Source organism: Ambystoma mexicanum, chromosome 5q (genome assembly GCF_040938575.1).
Source record: "Ambystoma mexicanum isolate Mex_15411 chromosome 5q, UKY_AmexF1_1, whole genome shotgun sequence".
In the NCBI taxonomy this organism is placed as follows: Eukaryota; Metazoa; Chordata; class Amphibia; order Caudata; family Ambystomatidae; genus Ambystoma; species Ambystoma mexicanum.
Genome location: NC_090933.1, coordinates 420,059,732 through 420,075,106, shown reverse-complemented (window position 1 = coordinate 420,075,106; position 15,375 = coordinate 420,059,732). Strand labels below are relative to the sequence as shown.

The 15,375-nt window shown below is 47.7% G+C and overlaps 1 protein-coding gene across 2 annotated transcripts in view; it reads right to left on the bottom strand.

Annotated features, from left to right (window-relative positions):
• Positions 1 to 15,375, bottom strand: part of LAMA3 (laminin subunit alpha 3) — a 1,348,901-nt gene that overhangs the window by 68,597 nt on the left and 1,264,929 nt on the right. For both annotated transcript variants that reach the window (XM_069620910.1, XM_069620909.1), the window contains exons 48-51: positions 14,971 to 15,081; positions 14,731 to 14,842; positions 12,818 to 12,976; positions 8,771 to 8,967 (exon numbers count right to left, since the gene is read on the bottom strand). In XM_069620910.1, coding sequence (XP_069477011.1) covers positions 8,771 to 8,967; positions 12,818 to 12,976; positions 14,731 to 14,842; positions 14,971 to 15,081 — 579 coding nt within the window. The remainder of the gene's footprint in view (positions 1 to 8,770; positions 8,968 to 12,817; positions 12,977 to 14,730; positions 14,843 to 14,970; positions 15,082 to 15,375) is intronic.

Sequence of the window (15,375 nt, the reverse complement as noted above, 5' to 3'; positions counted from 1 at the left end):
ATTTTCATCATTAGTCCCTCATCTTTGGAGCAAATCCAGTGCACCTATTTTCCCTGAACCTGACTTAAAACACAGCTCTGCTGTGGGAAAACTGATATCCACAGCTACATTGCAGATGGTACGACATCTATTGATGGGTACGAATGGAAAGTGTTCTACGTAATGCTTACCCACGCCCACTGACAATCCTCTAACATGGCAAAGAATGTCTGAGTTAAGAGGAATTTCTTTGAGCAATGGTTGCCTTTGGCTGACAGTGTGTCATATAAAGTGTCCCTGTCTTTAATATGCATATTCACGGCTTATGCGTATGCCTTCATACTAGGAGGAAACCCTTAGAGAAAGGGCTCTACTAGGGAGTTTGTATCATCCCACCTAAAAGACAGCCATCAGTTTGTCTAGATGGATACCACCAGATCCCCACCCCCTACATATCACCTGTGGAGGGCCACAGTAATCCACACTTTCACCCATGATCTTCAACCTCTACTTGGAGCCACTGGGAGCCCACCTCGACAGCAACGTCATCCACAGCCACCAATACGCAGACAATGCTGATAATACCATCCATCGAAGACATCCACCACCTCAACTCCTGCCAGGCCCTGATCCAGACATGGATAACCAGTGCCTACCTCATACTGAACCCCACTAACATGGAAATCCTGCTCTTTTTCAACACCACCAAAACCCTCCACATCCAGATCCGGCTGCCTGCCATGAACCCTGGGGGCATCACCCTGCAGCTCACACTTTACATTAAGCTTCTGGGATGCCACATAGACAGTCATATATCCTTTAACACACATAGAAAAGAACTCTGAGAACTATTCCTCCTGTCGAAAAGCAAGCCCATCCTACCAGACATTAGTTTCAGATCTGAGTAGAGGACCTGGTCCTATCTCTTCTGGACAGCGAAAATGCCCTGCTCACCGGCCTACCCACCATCGTCCTAGGACCTGTGAGAAGCATTCTCTTTGTATCAAAGGCCTCACAAATATGACCATATTACGCCCACTCTTCGATGCCCAGACCCAGTTCCACCTCCACAACCAGTCTCAGCCCTGTTTTTTGTTCCCCACCAACTCCACATGCTAACTATTCCCTGCTACCCTATATTCCATAGCAGCAATGCATGCTGTGTTGTAAGAACTGCTCCCCCCTATAGCCATCTAATATATGCCTTTACCCCAACCAAAGTACAGCACTCTTACTTCCCAAAGCTAGTTTTGCGCTCAATAAATAACCAAAATAACTTCCTGAAAATAAAATTGCAATTACAATAGGAAAAATCCTTTCATCCCTGCATATTATAGAGCAGCGGTCTGCAAACTTTGGCCCCCCAGATGTTTTGGACTGCAACTACCAACAACCCTAACCATCATAGCGAATGGAGAGGGATCATGGTAGTTGTAGTCCAAAACATCTGGACAGCTAAAGGTTACAGACCCGTTATAGAAGGGTCTATTCAGCGATATTTCACAAATATTTTAGCAAATAGATCATTGCACCATTCTATTAAATAGAGATAACGTTTGAACATATTTTTAAGCAGGCCCCAATAACTAAAGTGGAATTCTTAAATCACAATCTCACTTTGTTTAAAAACGTGCATTTGTTAAGAAATGTAGCTCTCCAACCAACCAAATGGTAAAGTCCAGACAGATTTTTATGCGATCCACAGTGGACATGGTTAAGAGAAATGTACATGCAATGAACTTCAAGGGAGATTATCTGTATATTTTTTAGACTTTCCCAAAACGCAACTGGATTGCCCAGCCATATATACATTTTAACTGGGTTTTTTAAAGTCCATTTTAGATACCGTCCACGGGATCACTGCACAACATGACCTGCATATAAACTACCTAGTCGTCTAAATGGCTAGCAGAATTGTAAAACACAGAAATCCCAACCCAGGTCACCAAGAGCTTGATTGCTTTCTTCATTATACCAGAATCCCTCTCCATGTTCAGCATGCATCCTCCCAAGGGCAAGCAGCTTCCTTTCACCAGGCATACATCAACTGTTCAATGGGGCCAGTAGCCAACAGCACAACGTAAGGTAACGAGTGGAGGAGAGCAGAGGGCACGTGCACGGCTGATCACCTAACTATGCTCCCAACCACATGGACTCGGCTCTCTCCCACACTTGGATGCCCTCTGATGCCAGGCCAGGGAATCCCCTTCTCACGCTGGTGACACGAGTAAGCTTTCTGTTTCCGCAAAAAAACACTAAACGATCTCTCGTCCTTAAGGAAGCCGGAAATCAAAGCTGCTGACAAGAGCTGAAGCTTTTTTGAAGGCCATCAGCAAATACGAGATCATTCCCGTGCGTGCGAAAGGGGAGAAGGAAACCGATAACCAAGGCAGAGAAACAGATCAATGTAGGAGTACGCCAACAGCCAATAGGGAGACTACAAGATGACCTTCATTCCACGTCAGGCTAGAAAGGGAAAGCCTGCACAGAAAAAGGTGTCGACTGTGAAGAAATATGGACGCCGAAAGGGCCACGAACATTGATTGGAAGGATGAGTGCACTGCACCACACAGCATGGCCGCCTTTTTGCAAGGCTGGGGCTATGGGAGAAGCAACTTCTGACGCTGGAGGTTTCACTCGAGTTTCTGGATCTAGTACTGAGAGGGATTCTTCTGAGGGGGAGGGTGGAATAATCGAAGATGCTGCAGGTTACCAATCAATAGTCAGTAGTGTGCAGTAATTTGAAGCATAAAAAAGGGAAATGCCACTCCTAACCACAATTATTTTTTCCAACAATTGCAAGCCATGAACGTATCTAGTGATGTGTCTTTATACTGGTTCTAATGCATCAATATGCCTTTTTTGTCTCAAAAAATTAACATTTTTTAAGTGTTCTTTGTTTATAAAAAGAGAACGAGAGGCAGCACAAAACTTTTCCTTGTCGTACAGCAAAACAATAAAAAAACACTACAAAAACCTCACTTTCTTGCAGGCAAAAAGACTTCCTGTACTTTAACTACAGCAACAATCAGTGCTTCAAAATGGGCAAGTACTTGCCAGTTCCGAGTACCGTTACTTCTTTTTTTTTAAAGCCATACTACCAGCACTTCTCAGCAAGAAGCAGGTACATTTATGGAGGAGTACCGGCACTTCTCAACAGTAAGCAGGTTCTCTGAGACGGTGAGTACCTGCACTTCTCACCAAGAAGCCGGTACTTAGCAGAACCGGCACTTCTTAATAGTAAGCAGGTTCTCTGAGACGGTAAGTACCTGCACTTCTCACCAAGACGCCAGTACTTTTAATATCGGAGTACCAGCACTTCTCAACAGTAAGCAGGTTCTCTGAGACGGTCAGTACCTGCCCTTCTGTGTTTCCATTTCAAGAACTGGAAATAATGACATTCAACCACCACACAATGAAGACTATCAAAGAAGAGGGCTCTGATTGGCTGGAGGGATTTTACAATCAAAGTTCCATGCAGCCATTTAAATGGCCAGTGCATCTCACAGCACAGTTGTTCTTTTGTAAGTGGGAGGGAATGAAAGCGCAATGCCACAAGCAAATATCTAGACACAGACTGTGACTCAGACCGCACACTGTCAAACATTCAGAAAAATGCCGGAAAATTATGAATATTGGCAGAAAGGAAGATTTTGGTGGTATCTGACAACGCAACCTCTTATGCAATGTATGAACTGTTGTTTTGCCTATTTGTTTTAAATGTTTAATTTGTTTTCATTTGGGGCCCCCTAGCTATACATGTTTTTGGGTCCCGCAAGGCTTTTTAAACGTAATCATTTACCTATTCTTGTACATTTCTCGCCTGTGTCTAAATGTAATATTTGGATTCTTTTGGAAGCAAGTGCGTAAACATCAAACTCCCTTTGCAAATAATGCACAGCTGACAACGCCACGGAGAGGGCGAAGACAACTGGAAATAAAGTCATTTTTTTAAATATTGCGCTTCATGCTGGTTGCCAGCCTGCAAGCGCTGAACCGGGGTTCGAACCCGTAATGCTCAGCATTTCACTCGCTTCCAAGACGAGCATGTGGCCCCCAGTTAGGAAGCTGGTGTGTGTGTGGAAGGGCTGGGGAAGGGGGTCCTCTCCCTTACCAGCCAGATGTTCCAGGCACTCCACCTAGAGATCAAAGATCAGTGTCACTGAGAAATGTGACCATGCTTGTTTTAGTCACGGTAGTCCTCCCTCTTTATCACCGGGGCTGAATCTCGTCTTCATTGGAATTCCTCGGTCTTTGATGGGGATGCCTTGTTGGTCCATCTATGTGTGGGCCTCCTCTGTCGTCTCAAAGAAGCACGACTTTCCCTGATGTACCACTTTGAGTTTAGCGGGGTACAGGAGCATCTAGCGCATGCCTGCCACTCTGAGGCGTTCTTTAGTTGGGCCGAACCGCGCTCTTTGCTTCTGGACCATGACTTTGTAGTCTGGGTATATGGTGATCCTGGAAGAGTTCCTGGTGATCACTCCCCCTTCTCTTGAAAGTGCCAGTATCTTTTCCCTGTCTTTAAAGTTCATGATCTTGGCGATCATTCTCCTCGGGGGGGCACCTGCCGGAGGTCTCCTGGTTAGGACTCTGTGCTCTCTCTCTAACACAAAACCCTGGGACAGTACTCCCGCCCCAACCTCCTGGAGCAGCAGACTTTTAACGTACCCCGTGTGGTCTCTGCCTTCTTCACCTTCCGGAAGTCCGACTATACGGATGTTGTTCCTCCGTGCCCTCCCTTACGCATCCTCTGCTCTCCGTTCTGGGATCTTGACCCTCTACATCACTTGCGACATTTCTGTCTGTGTGATGGCAACATTTCTGTCTGTGTGATGGCGACATCAGTGGTGTTTTGCTGCACCTGCTGTTCCGCCGTCGTTACTCTATCCGTCAGGTTTCGTGCATCCTGGCGGAGGAGGCCCATGTCCACCATGACTGTGTCTAGCTTATTTTTTAAGGACGCCTTCAGGATGGCAATTGCTTCCAAGATTGGTCCCCCACTCGCACTTCCCACCTGGTGTGTGGCACTTGTTGTGGCCTTCGCTGAGTTTGACTGTGCAGGCTTCCTGCTCCCAGATTTCGTGGTGATAGAGTCTATGCTGATTTGTTTACTTTTTGCCCCTGTTGTCCGGTTTGGCATTATCCCTTTGCAGGCGGGAGGCATTGTTTCCTTCTTACCGCTCCCCCCTTAGGCCCAACCGCGTGGGTCTGCATGGGGCCAGTGTCTGCCACGTGCTGCAGTGAATGATGCTTTATCCGTCCGCGCCACCGGCCTTGTTGTCGACACTGGGGTCCCAAGGGCCAAGTTGCCCTAAGTGTTTGGGGTGTGAGACCCCCCCTCTCCTCCGGTCTGCTATGCTTCGCCCGATCTTCACTTCACCTATGGGGAGTGCCTTGATGCCCAGGTCATGTTGGTCAGGCCTTCCGCTATACAGTCTTTATCAGGAGTTTTTGCCATCCCTCATATGTGTTTTTGGTTCCTGGCCGACCTCTTGTTGCCCTTGGGTGGGTGAAAAATGTTTGTGTGTGATCATCTGTTTTGCTCTAATTTGGGGTGTCTTTGCTAGGCTCTCAATTATATAAGCCAGTTTGTCAGTCACCCGTGGGTAGCAGTTACTTTTTCTTTTGTGGTATTTGTCTGTTATTAGCCTTTTTCTGCTACCCGTTCACGTTTGGCTATTCAAACTCCTTTTGTGTCCGTGCCCATGGATGGGTGTGCATAAGCCAGTGGTCTGTAGTCTCCCGTTTGGTATGGCTTGTCTTACTGTTGACAGCCGCTGCCCGCCTGTAGCCGGGTTACAGCCAGGCACTTCCCCTTTATTGTCTCTTTGTTGGCACAGACTCTCAGGGGAACCTGCTCCTCTTTAATTACCCCGGCAGAACTCAATCGTGGGTTCCCTCATGTGTCACTGCCACCTCGACACCTGTTCTCATTTAAACTGGTGTGGTCTCTTCCACCAGGTGGCATTGCCCCTCTCCAAACCTTCTTACCCCACTTCTTTCCTTAATATTTATCAGGTGGGTTGTGACCTCCCACGTTATACTGCCTCTCGCATCGTTGTGCGCCCTCCTCCGCTGAATATTGCCCAATCTCCACACCTGATAGTATGTACTGTCTCAGTGCTGCTTATAGGCCGCTGATTACAGCGCAGTGATTTCGTGGGGTATGACCCTCCCCCGCCCCAGGTTCGTTTCGGCGCCCTCCGCTGTTTATGCTGCCACCCTCGGCTCCTGGGCTCTCCGATGTCTTCCCTCTTTCCCTTCTCACCTCTCACAGGGCCAGCAGGTTGCAGCAGTGTCTCTGCACCTTTCCACTTCTCGTTTCCAGTGTTGCCGTGCTCCCTGGAGCAGGTTGGGGGTCCTCCTCACTCTTGGGCCCTGATTGTTCCGCCCATTGCGTCCTTCTCCCGAATACTGTCTTGCTTATTCTCACCAGCCTTACTTTTCTTCTCAGGTCCCCCTGGGTGGCAGATCACACACGCAGTTCTTATAGAGGCTCCTCTCCTTTTTGCACTTGGTTTGGAAGAGCTGTGCACTTGCATGAAAGTGGGGTCTTGTTGCTCCTTTTAATCCTGCGGGTGCAGTTTGTTGTGCGTATGCCTCTTAGATTAAACGTTCATGTGTCCTCTGAGCACCTTTGTGAATGTTTTTGCTCGTTCCGATAAATGTCTTTCTGTTGTCTGTTGGCTTGTTGGTGTAATCAGCCCTAGCTGTGCAGCCAGGTTCTTGCCGCCGTCACTCGTCTCTCTGTTGTCCGCGGCTCCCTGCTTGATGGTCTGGGCCGTTACAACAGTGTCCCTGCTCTTACGTTCTAGGCCTTATCTAGGCCTGCTCTACCCGTGTCGGCAGGCCAGGATGTCCCACTGCAGCGGGCACGGGCTCTGCCCTCCTCCGCCTCGCTTGCTGCCCTCTGTCTCACCTCCAGGATCGGGCCAGCACTCTTCTCCGCCAGCTGGTTCGCCCGGGCTGGAGTCTGCTTCGCCGAAAAGGGGGACACCCCAGCTCTTGCGCTCCTGCCGCGTGGTCTCGGCAGCCCGGCCCGGTGGGCACCCCAACCTGGTCGCCTCCCGAGCGTATTCCCCCTGCTGCGAGACCCGGGAGGTCACTGCCGGGTCGCCTCCACTGGCTTCTCTTCTTCTGGGACAGACCCGGGAGGTCACTGCCGGGTCGCCTCCACTGGCTTCTCTTCTTCTGGGACTTTGGTGCTGGCGCTGTGGGCTCCACTCCTGCGTTCCTGTTCCTGCCTAAGGTGGCTTGGCTGCTCCTGCCTGCCCCCAACCCTCGAACTCCAGGGCAATACCGTTTTGCTGTGCTGGATGTGTGCCTGACTTCTGTCAGCGGTCCACCCCATCTCCTCCCTGCTCCCGGTGGCCGTGTCAGATCCCGAAGTGCACCAGTCCTCTTCAGCAGACTGCACCGGTCGCACCTGCCATTTTGTATTGTGCAAGCGGGGTCTATCAGCTTTTTTCTTTGCGATACCCACTCCGATTATGCTCGGCAGGCTCACCGGGTGATCTGTAGATGTTTCGACGTCTGCCTCTGTACTTTTGGCTTTATTTTGTTTTGAATTACGCCAGATTGGCAGGATATTCTTCAGGATCTCGTAGGATCTCCCGAGCAGCCCCTCCTACCGCATGGCCATCAAGCCACACCCCCGGCCCATTGTTATTCATAAACTTGATGACCCACAATGATACGGCAGTGCTCATTATCCATTTTCATGAATAATAATGAGTTCAAAGGTGATGGCACACTGCTCCAGTTAGCCTTCATGACATTGTTGCAGTTCAGCTTCTGCAATACCTGATGTCACTGTCACGGAATGGTGGGTTGGCAACAAATGGACAGTCACCAATCAGCAGCAGTAATACAGGGGCAAGGCCAGGGATAAGGCCACTGACAAAGAGGAGTGCCTGTCCTGAGTGCCAATCAAAACAAGAAGATGTTGCTGCAATATTTGGGAGTCAAGGCCATCAATTCAGTAATGATTTTGCCTGTATTTGTCCATAGGAGGGAACCGTGTTTGCTCTATTTTCTGTGGCTAGATGGTCAACATGTTCCAATTACTACCAATAGAATCCGAGCAAAACGTTAATAATGATGATGTGTTTAATGAAGCGATGAAACATTTGTCTTATTTTTAGACACAACTAGTACGCTATGCCATTTTATGTTATGTTGATTGGTATTTGTAAATCACACATCTGCCATAGTCAATTTTTATTTATTTTTCACACATTGTTAATACACAGTCCACTTATATTTTCCAACATAACAACTCCCATTCCCTCCCCCCAACTCCCTCTTGGCATGGGCCTACACTGCACCTTTTGTTCCATATACTATGCTTCGCCTGCATTTTGCGTATCTACAGCAACTTCATGCACAGGGATCTCCAAATATTCTTGTGTCTTACATTCGGAGGCGGTCAAGCCGGCTATAAGTAATCTCCATGCCTCCACCCCGTTCCCCCCTTGCTCCCCTTTTCTACTAGATGCTTCTTGCCACAGAGTAGACTCTGCATTAGCCCATTTCGACAAGTCCTGTGGGAGTTGTATCCTTAACTCCAAATATGCTGACACTGTGGGGAACAGCTGTGGGTGGAGTTTGCATTGGCTGGGGTGTAGCCTGCCCCCTGATGTGTCACAGGCATGCTAGAAAATATTTGGGACCTAGCACTTATTTATTTTGACATATTAAGCATTGCTGTCGCTCTGGAAATCACCCTCCAGGCACAGATGTGCTGAAGCTGACTGTCAGCATACTTATGTATTCTTTGTGAACGTACCTTGACATCCTCCAGCTGAGCAGCATTATCTCTGTTTATGTTCTTAGCCTCATTAGTTCGCCCAGTTGCTTCGTTCAAAGATTGGCGGAGGTCATTTATTTTGGACTCGTACTCGTCCAGTGCATCCCTCACGCTGTTGGCAAGGTTCTTGTTCTCTGCATGTTGCCCCTCCAACACGAGCCTCACACGGCTCAAAACTGCAGCGAGGAAAGAAAGAAACTGTGTTACATCACAGGAAGCAGCTAAAGAGAAGCAATGGCAATGCCAAGAGGATGGCTTCCTTTGTACACGTTCCTTCCAACACCAGCCAACTCATTCTTATCCTACAGGACAATACCCCAAGGAACAGTGCGGCCACTTCCACGTTTCCCGCTTAGGGCATTCCCAAGGAATTGTGCTTGGAATCCTCTCCCTGCCCTTTCACTCCAAAGATGCCTTTCTGATCACCACCTGCCTCCAGAGAATCCCCTTTTTGTTTCCACCACGCACAGTGCGTACATAACCAAGAGAAATCAAGCATTGGCAAAGTCAACAGTTTGGACCTTTGGTTTGGCATGGGATAGGCATTTGCTAGGCACTGATATAATGGTGCTACCCGGAGATAAGATCCCAACATCTGGAAAATGGAGCAATTACCTGGGCATATGAGGGCAGTACCTGGAAAATTCTTATCTAATACCGCAAACCAAAAATTGTTGGCTTTGTCGTTGCTTCTTTTTAACAGGATTCACTACATGCACGTCATATAAATGAAATGGCTCAAGGCACACTTGGTTCCGACAATTGTATGTCACCAGTAGCTATTTACGGCTGCAATTAAAATGAAACCATTAACAATTAAACCATTATCTCTCAGCAGAGGGCTTAGAAGAGACACTGACAGGCTAAATGATACTGGCTGATAGGACAGGCTCAACGAGATCCCAGGAGGATGTGCTTAGGGTGGGGAACATCAGGTAGTGGGTGAGAATGGCCTTAGGGATTAGCATTGCCATGGGCCATCAATAGGTGGGTAAATAACCAAACAGCACCCAGAGGGTGTCTATCCCTCCTTACATGTCATCTCTGCCCTACCTATGCTCCAATGCAACAGCTTTGGTTTATAGGTGGTGCTTACGTGCCACCTAATAGCCCAAACTAAAACTCACAGATGCCTCTGTTTTCAACAGACCACATGAGCGGGGCAATGTTTAAATACAGGGGCTTAATGGGCTTACTATAATCTGACTAACAAGTATCTGTAATATGCACTCTTGTGTTTCAGTATAATATCCATTTTAGGGTGTATGACTAAGAAGACGCAATACAAATAAAATCATATTGAAAAACAGAAATCCCCTTTCTATTTCTTTACTTCTCACCAATGAACACCTAAGCATCAAAATGTATGCATCGTGAATTCGTTTTGTATTTTACCAAACCATATGGACTTTTATCTAGTCCTCAAACTGTATTTAAAATGAGAACAACACATTAAATATGGCGCATACGATATGGCACATACGTGTGGTTCAACATTACATACTCTATACCTACACGTCAACGCAAAAAGACATTTTGAAAAATACATTTATCACAATTCCATGACTCTATACCTCATGTCTAATGGTCATATTATCTGTTTAGGTCGACAGTGTTTATGGATCTTTTTCAAGGGGGTGTCACATCAGCGCGTCACCCCTTGTGGGTGCGTCGGCTTTGAAACCGCACTACAGTGTATCCTCATACAAGATGTCACCTCCGACGTACCTGACGTATCTACACGTTAAAGGCCCACAGAACTTCACTCTACTTGCTTCACACCCTGTTCTTTTTGTCGCAGGGACGCTAGTGTTTCTTCTCGCTGTCCTGTCTACCTGCGTCCATAACTGGACCCTTTTTGTCTCCATTCCTGCCCTTCAGCAATCTGGCTTTCTTCATGCTGTGGCTATTCTGTGCCGTGCCTACGGGTTGCTTTCCAGGGCTCCTTGCTTCCTTCGGCACGTGCCGCCAACCAGCACTCCGTCACTCAGGTGCCACTACTCAATACTCCACATAGAGTGGAGCCACTGCTCTTCGTGCTAAAGACGACACCTACAAAGAGGGTTCTTCCCACTTTTCTTTTTTATTTCCTTTTTGAGGGGCATCTCACCCATCACCCGCCGCCACCTGTTACATCAGGTGCCGGCGGGATGAGCCTGGAGGATCCCTCAACCAAACCCTCCCAAGATAAGTAAGCCATAGTTTAGTAAACTCCAGTGTGACAGGGGGATTTGGTTTTAACTGGTGGGATGATGGGCAGGAGTAGAATTTCTGATAAAGCACTTTCTTTTTTCTTATACACCTATTTGTTAGTAAAAGGGTGACCTTCAGAAGGATAACATCCCTTCTACAGAAACTTAGATTGTTGGAAGTAGGTTAAGCGCCCCGCCTCTATTTATTAATCGCTGTTTTGTAAAACTTGAATTGCTAGCAGCCATTTTGTAGTTTCCCAAGTGGATATGGTTGGGGAGGAAGGGAGGAGCTAAGGGGAATGGTGGGAGTCTGAACCTGAAAAGTCTTGGAACATTTGGGATCAGTTAAGTGCCAAGGGAGGGGCAGGGGAGATTGCAGTGCAAATAATTGGTATAGAAAGAGGAGTGCTATTTACAAGCATGTGCACAAAACAGAAATAAAAAGCATTACAAGTGAAGTGCTAGATACTGCCAAGTGCGGGCAAAAAACACGCCACAGCCTCCTGGGGGAAGGGCAGGGAAAGTGCGGAAGGAGATCAGCGCCTCAGCTAGGGTCATGGAAGACGACCTGGAATGGGAACCAGAGGCAAGTGAGAGTTTGTAGAGGAAGTCTTAAGCCATATACAGAACATATGTGGATTTCCAGAGCATGGAAAGGGAAGCTGTCACTAAGGGGTTTTCTAGATCTCTCGGTGTTACAGGGAGGTTGCTACACAGGGGTCTGCCCGCTGTGTGATGCTTGCCCGCCAAACTTCTTTTTCCCGCAGCATGGAGGAAAGCTGGAGAAAGAAGAAGCCAACACTCGAGCTCCTGTGGGGCAGTGTTTGGGGATCTTCTGTTGGAGATATGCAGCACCTACTCCCCAGCATGCCTGGTGAACACCACCTAAAGCTTTGAACGCAATCCATTTGTTCACAGGAGGCCAATGCGGCGAGCCAAGGGTTGGGGTGATATGGTCTCTAGGTTGCAGACCCACAATGGTTCTAGCGGCCTTATTTTGGATTACTTGGAGCTGGTGTACTTCACCTCTCTTTAAGTTATAAAAAAGGATCTAGCATGAAGATGGACATGACAGTAGCTCCTTTGGGATTAATATGCGTCCGTGTCAGGGAAAGGTACCCACTCCTCGTTGTCCTATTCTTCCCCTTGAGAAGGTCTCTGGCTGAAATTATCTCATGGCATGAAAAATACCCAAGTAACCGGAGCCCATCTCCTCCCCCTTCTCCTTCTCTCCTCTGGCAAACCATTTTTTAAACCATTGAGATTAGGGTCCCACTGGGGTCTAGCAGCCAAAAGGTTAAAATAATTATGATGCCACCTCACGCCCTGACCCCCCACCCCACTTAGGTGTGGAATGTTCATATTTAATAAGATCCATGGTGTACACTTTTAATTTGTGAAAGGCCTGCATAAAGGAACATTAATCAACGATTCTCTCCACAGAAAGGACGGGAACTTATTTACACTCCTTTCCTCTCACCACCATCGCTACCCACTGTGTCTCAAACCTACTTGGGGAAAGAGTTGTAGGGCATATCCCAGAGTTCCTGAGCAGGCAAACTGTGGTCATCCCACCCCTCCAGTCTGCAGACTGGGATGGCTGGTGGGGTGGTTGGCATCGGGGGAGGGTGGTCACTGGGGTCAGAGGCCATTCCCTTGGAGATCAGTGCATCGAGTAGTATTCACAAACAGGATTAAAGTGCGAGCTGAATCTGAATCGCAGATGTGAAGCTCATGGTTTACATTTTTTGAAGGCAAGTATTCCATACTTTTTTAATAACACCGGAGCATGTGAAGATCTAAGCAGCCAGGGCTGGGAGTAGAAAGCACTTACTAGCTCTGGCCTCTTCTCGTTCCTTATCTGCATTTCTTAGCTGTTTGGAAAATTTGCGATTTCGCATCTCGTTCATCATCTGTTCGACTTCAGACATTTTGCATGCGGAGTTGCCAGTGGGCGATGCGCCTGCGCTGGTTCTGATCTCATCCATGAGAACTAAAAGAAGAAGCATTTTATTGAAACATTATTCTGTGAAAAGAAAATATCTACCTTTTTCAGTGTTCATTGTGAATGTTGTATAACAGGAGTCTGCAACCAGCTGCTCTGCAGATATGCTGGGCTAGAGTTCCCATGATCCCTCACCACATTATTGTGTGTGCTGACTAGGCCTGATGGGAGTTGTACTCCAAAACATCTGGAGAGCCAAAGGTTGCAGGCCTTACAAAGTACTGCAACGACCAATGTCTTTAAAATTAACCAAAATCTATACGTGAGAATACGGCTTGGGCAATACTTTGTGATCTTCCGAGGAGTGCACATCCCAGAAAACCACAGACAGTATTTCATTTATTTGTACAAAGAGGGCAATGCGGTCACAGCCCTGTAGCTGATTTGAAAGCATGGGGGCAAGGAAAGAGGCAAGGTCCCACTCTATTTTTTGTGACATATGAGATTAGCAAGACGGTCGACTGTATGCATATGTGCAATGGCCATGGTTACAGAGGTGGAGGAGTATCATAAATGGACTTGAACAAACGAATCTTACATGTTCTAGTTACTTTATCATGATTCTCTTGGTATTGGTGGGGACTGGAGTCTATGAACCAAAATCTATGTCATTATACGTGATCACTAATGGACCAGTCACAGACCAAAGGAATGGGACATCTATATGTCCTTACAAATATATAATGGGAACAGTTGATTTTATCGAACACATGAACAAAGAATGCATTTTAAAGAGCCCAAAACATCGAGAGATGTCCAACCCCCCACCCCTCCTTTAAAAAAATCGTGTCCCCCACCCCTTAAACCACTTTCCCCATTGCCAACCACATTTAATTACCCTTCTTTAATTTGTTATTTTTTTAATCTGTTGTTTTGGGTTCATCCAAAATTACATTCTTTGTTATCTATTCGATAACGTCACTGCATACCATACATAATTACTGAACTTAAGGTACATAGTAGACGTCAAAACCTATCTTTTCGAAATCTAAAAATGAATTGGATTATGCTGAACACATCCATGAGAGCCTGAGTGGCAGCACAGTGTGGACATCCTAAATCACGGTGGACATCCCGAGGCCCCGTGGACACCCCAAGACAGTGAGGACATCCCAAGGCCCCGTGGACATCCCAAGACACTGAGGACAGCCCAAGGCCCCGTGGACATCCCAAGACACTGAGGACAGCCCAAGGCCATGTGGACATCCCAAGACACTGAGGACAGCCCAAGGCCCTGTGGACATCCCAAGACACTGAGGACAGCCCAAGGCCCTGTGGACATCCCAAGGCACTGAGGACAGCCCAAGGCCCTGTGGACATCCCAAGACACTGAGGACAGCCCAAGGCCCTGTGGACATCCCAAGACACTGAGGACAGCCCAAGGCCCTGTGGACATCCCAAGACACTGAGGACAACCCAAGGCCCTGTGGACATCCCAAGACACTGAGGACAGCCCAAGGCCCTGTGGACATCTCAAGGCACTGCGTCCGGGAGAGTACTCAGAGATCAATGTACAAAAGGCCTTTTACACAAACTTTGAATTGTATGCAGGCCGCAGGCGTCAACCATCGGAAGGAACAGAGAGTAGCTGATGTGCGTTGGCTTTAGCAATAAAGGAAATCAGAAAAGACACAGGTACCAGCTGATTTTATGATATTTTGGGTCCTGGGCTATGCTTTTTTTTTAAATACCAAGAAATTAAATAACGTGGCTAATGACAACAGAAGAAGTACAAGCCTTACCCTGAATGTTTGTAAGGAGGGTCTCTATTTTGAAGACTAGATTGAGTGCATGCTGGTGCGTCTGGTTGGCGCTGGCGTACACAACATGGGCTCTGCGCAGATTCATCTCCGCCTTTAGAAAGACACATAAACAAGTGGGTGAGTAGACATCAGAAGTGGGTTCGGGGTGCACAGCCCCTCCGCCTTTCCTTACACAGAAGGCCATTGCCTTGGGTGGATTTGCACCTTTGAGTAGCTCACCTTTTCCTGAAGGACATTCACGTCTTGGCCCAGGTTGAGCATGTCCCTGTCCAGCTCGTCCACCTTCGAGCGCTGGCTGGAGATGGAGCTCTGGTAACGGTCCAGCAGGGCCTGCAGAAAGACAGAAGCATCAAGTAGGCACAAGTCAACACAGTGGTGCCACGCAAAGGTGTTCTGCATGTGCCGCTCCACAGTGAGCGGTGGCCTGAGCATGATCAGGGCCGTGTTTGGCCAGACGCTACACTCATGCAGGAAGGGTGCCCCACCACTGTAGATTTCTCTGTCGCCTCGGCTCTGCGTAACTGAACAATGTTATGATACGCTATACCACTAACCTTCCGTTCACTGATATACTTAACTTCTAACTGCGGAGGGAGCCAGCTGCCTTTACTCTAACACCCTGAG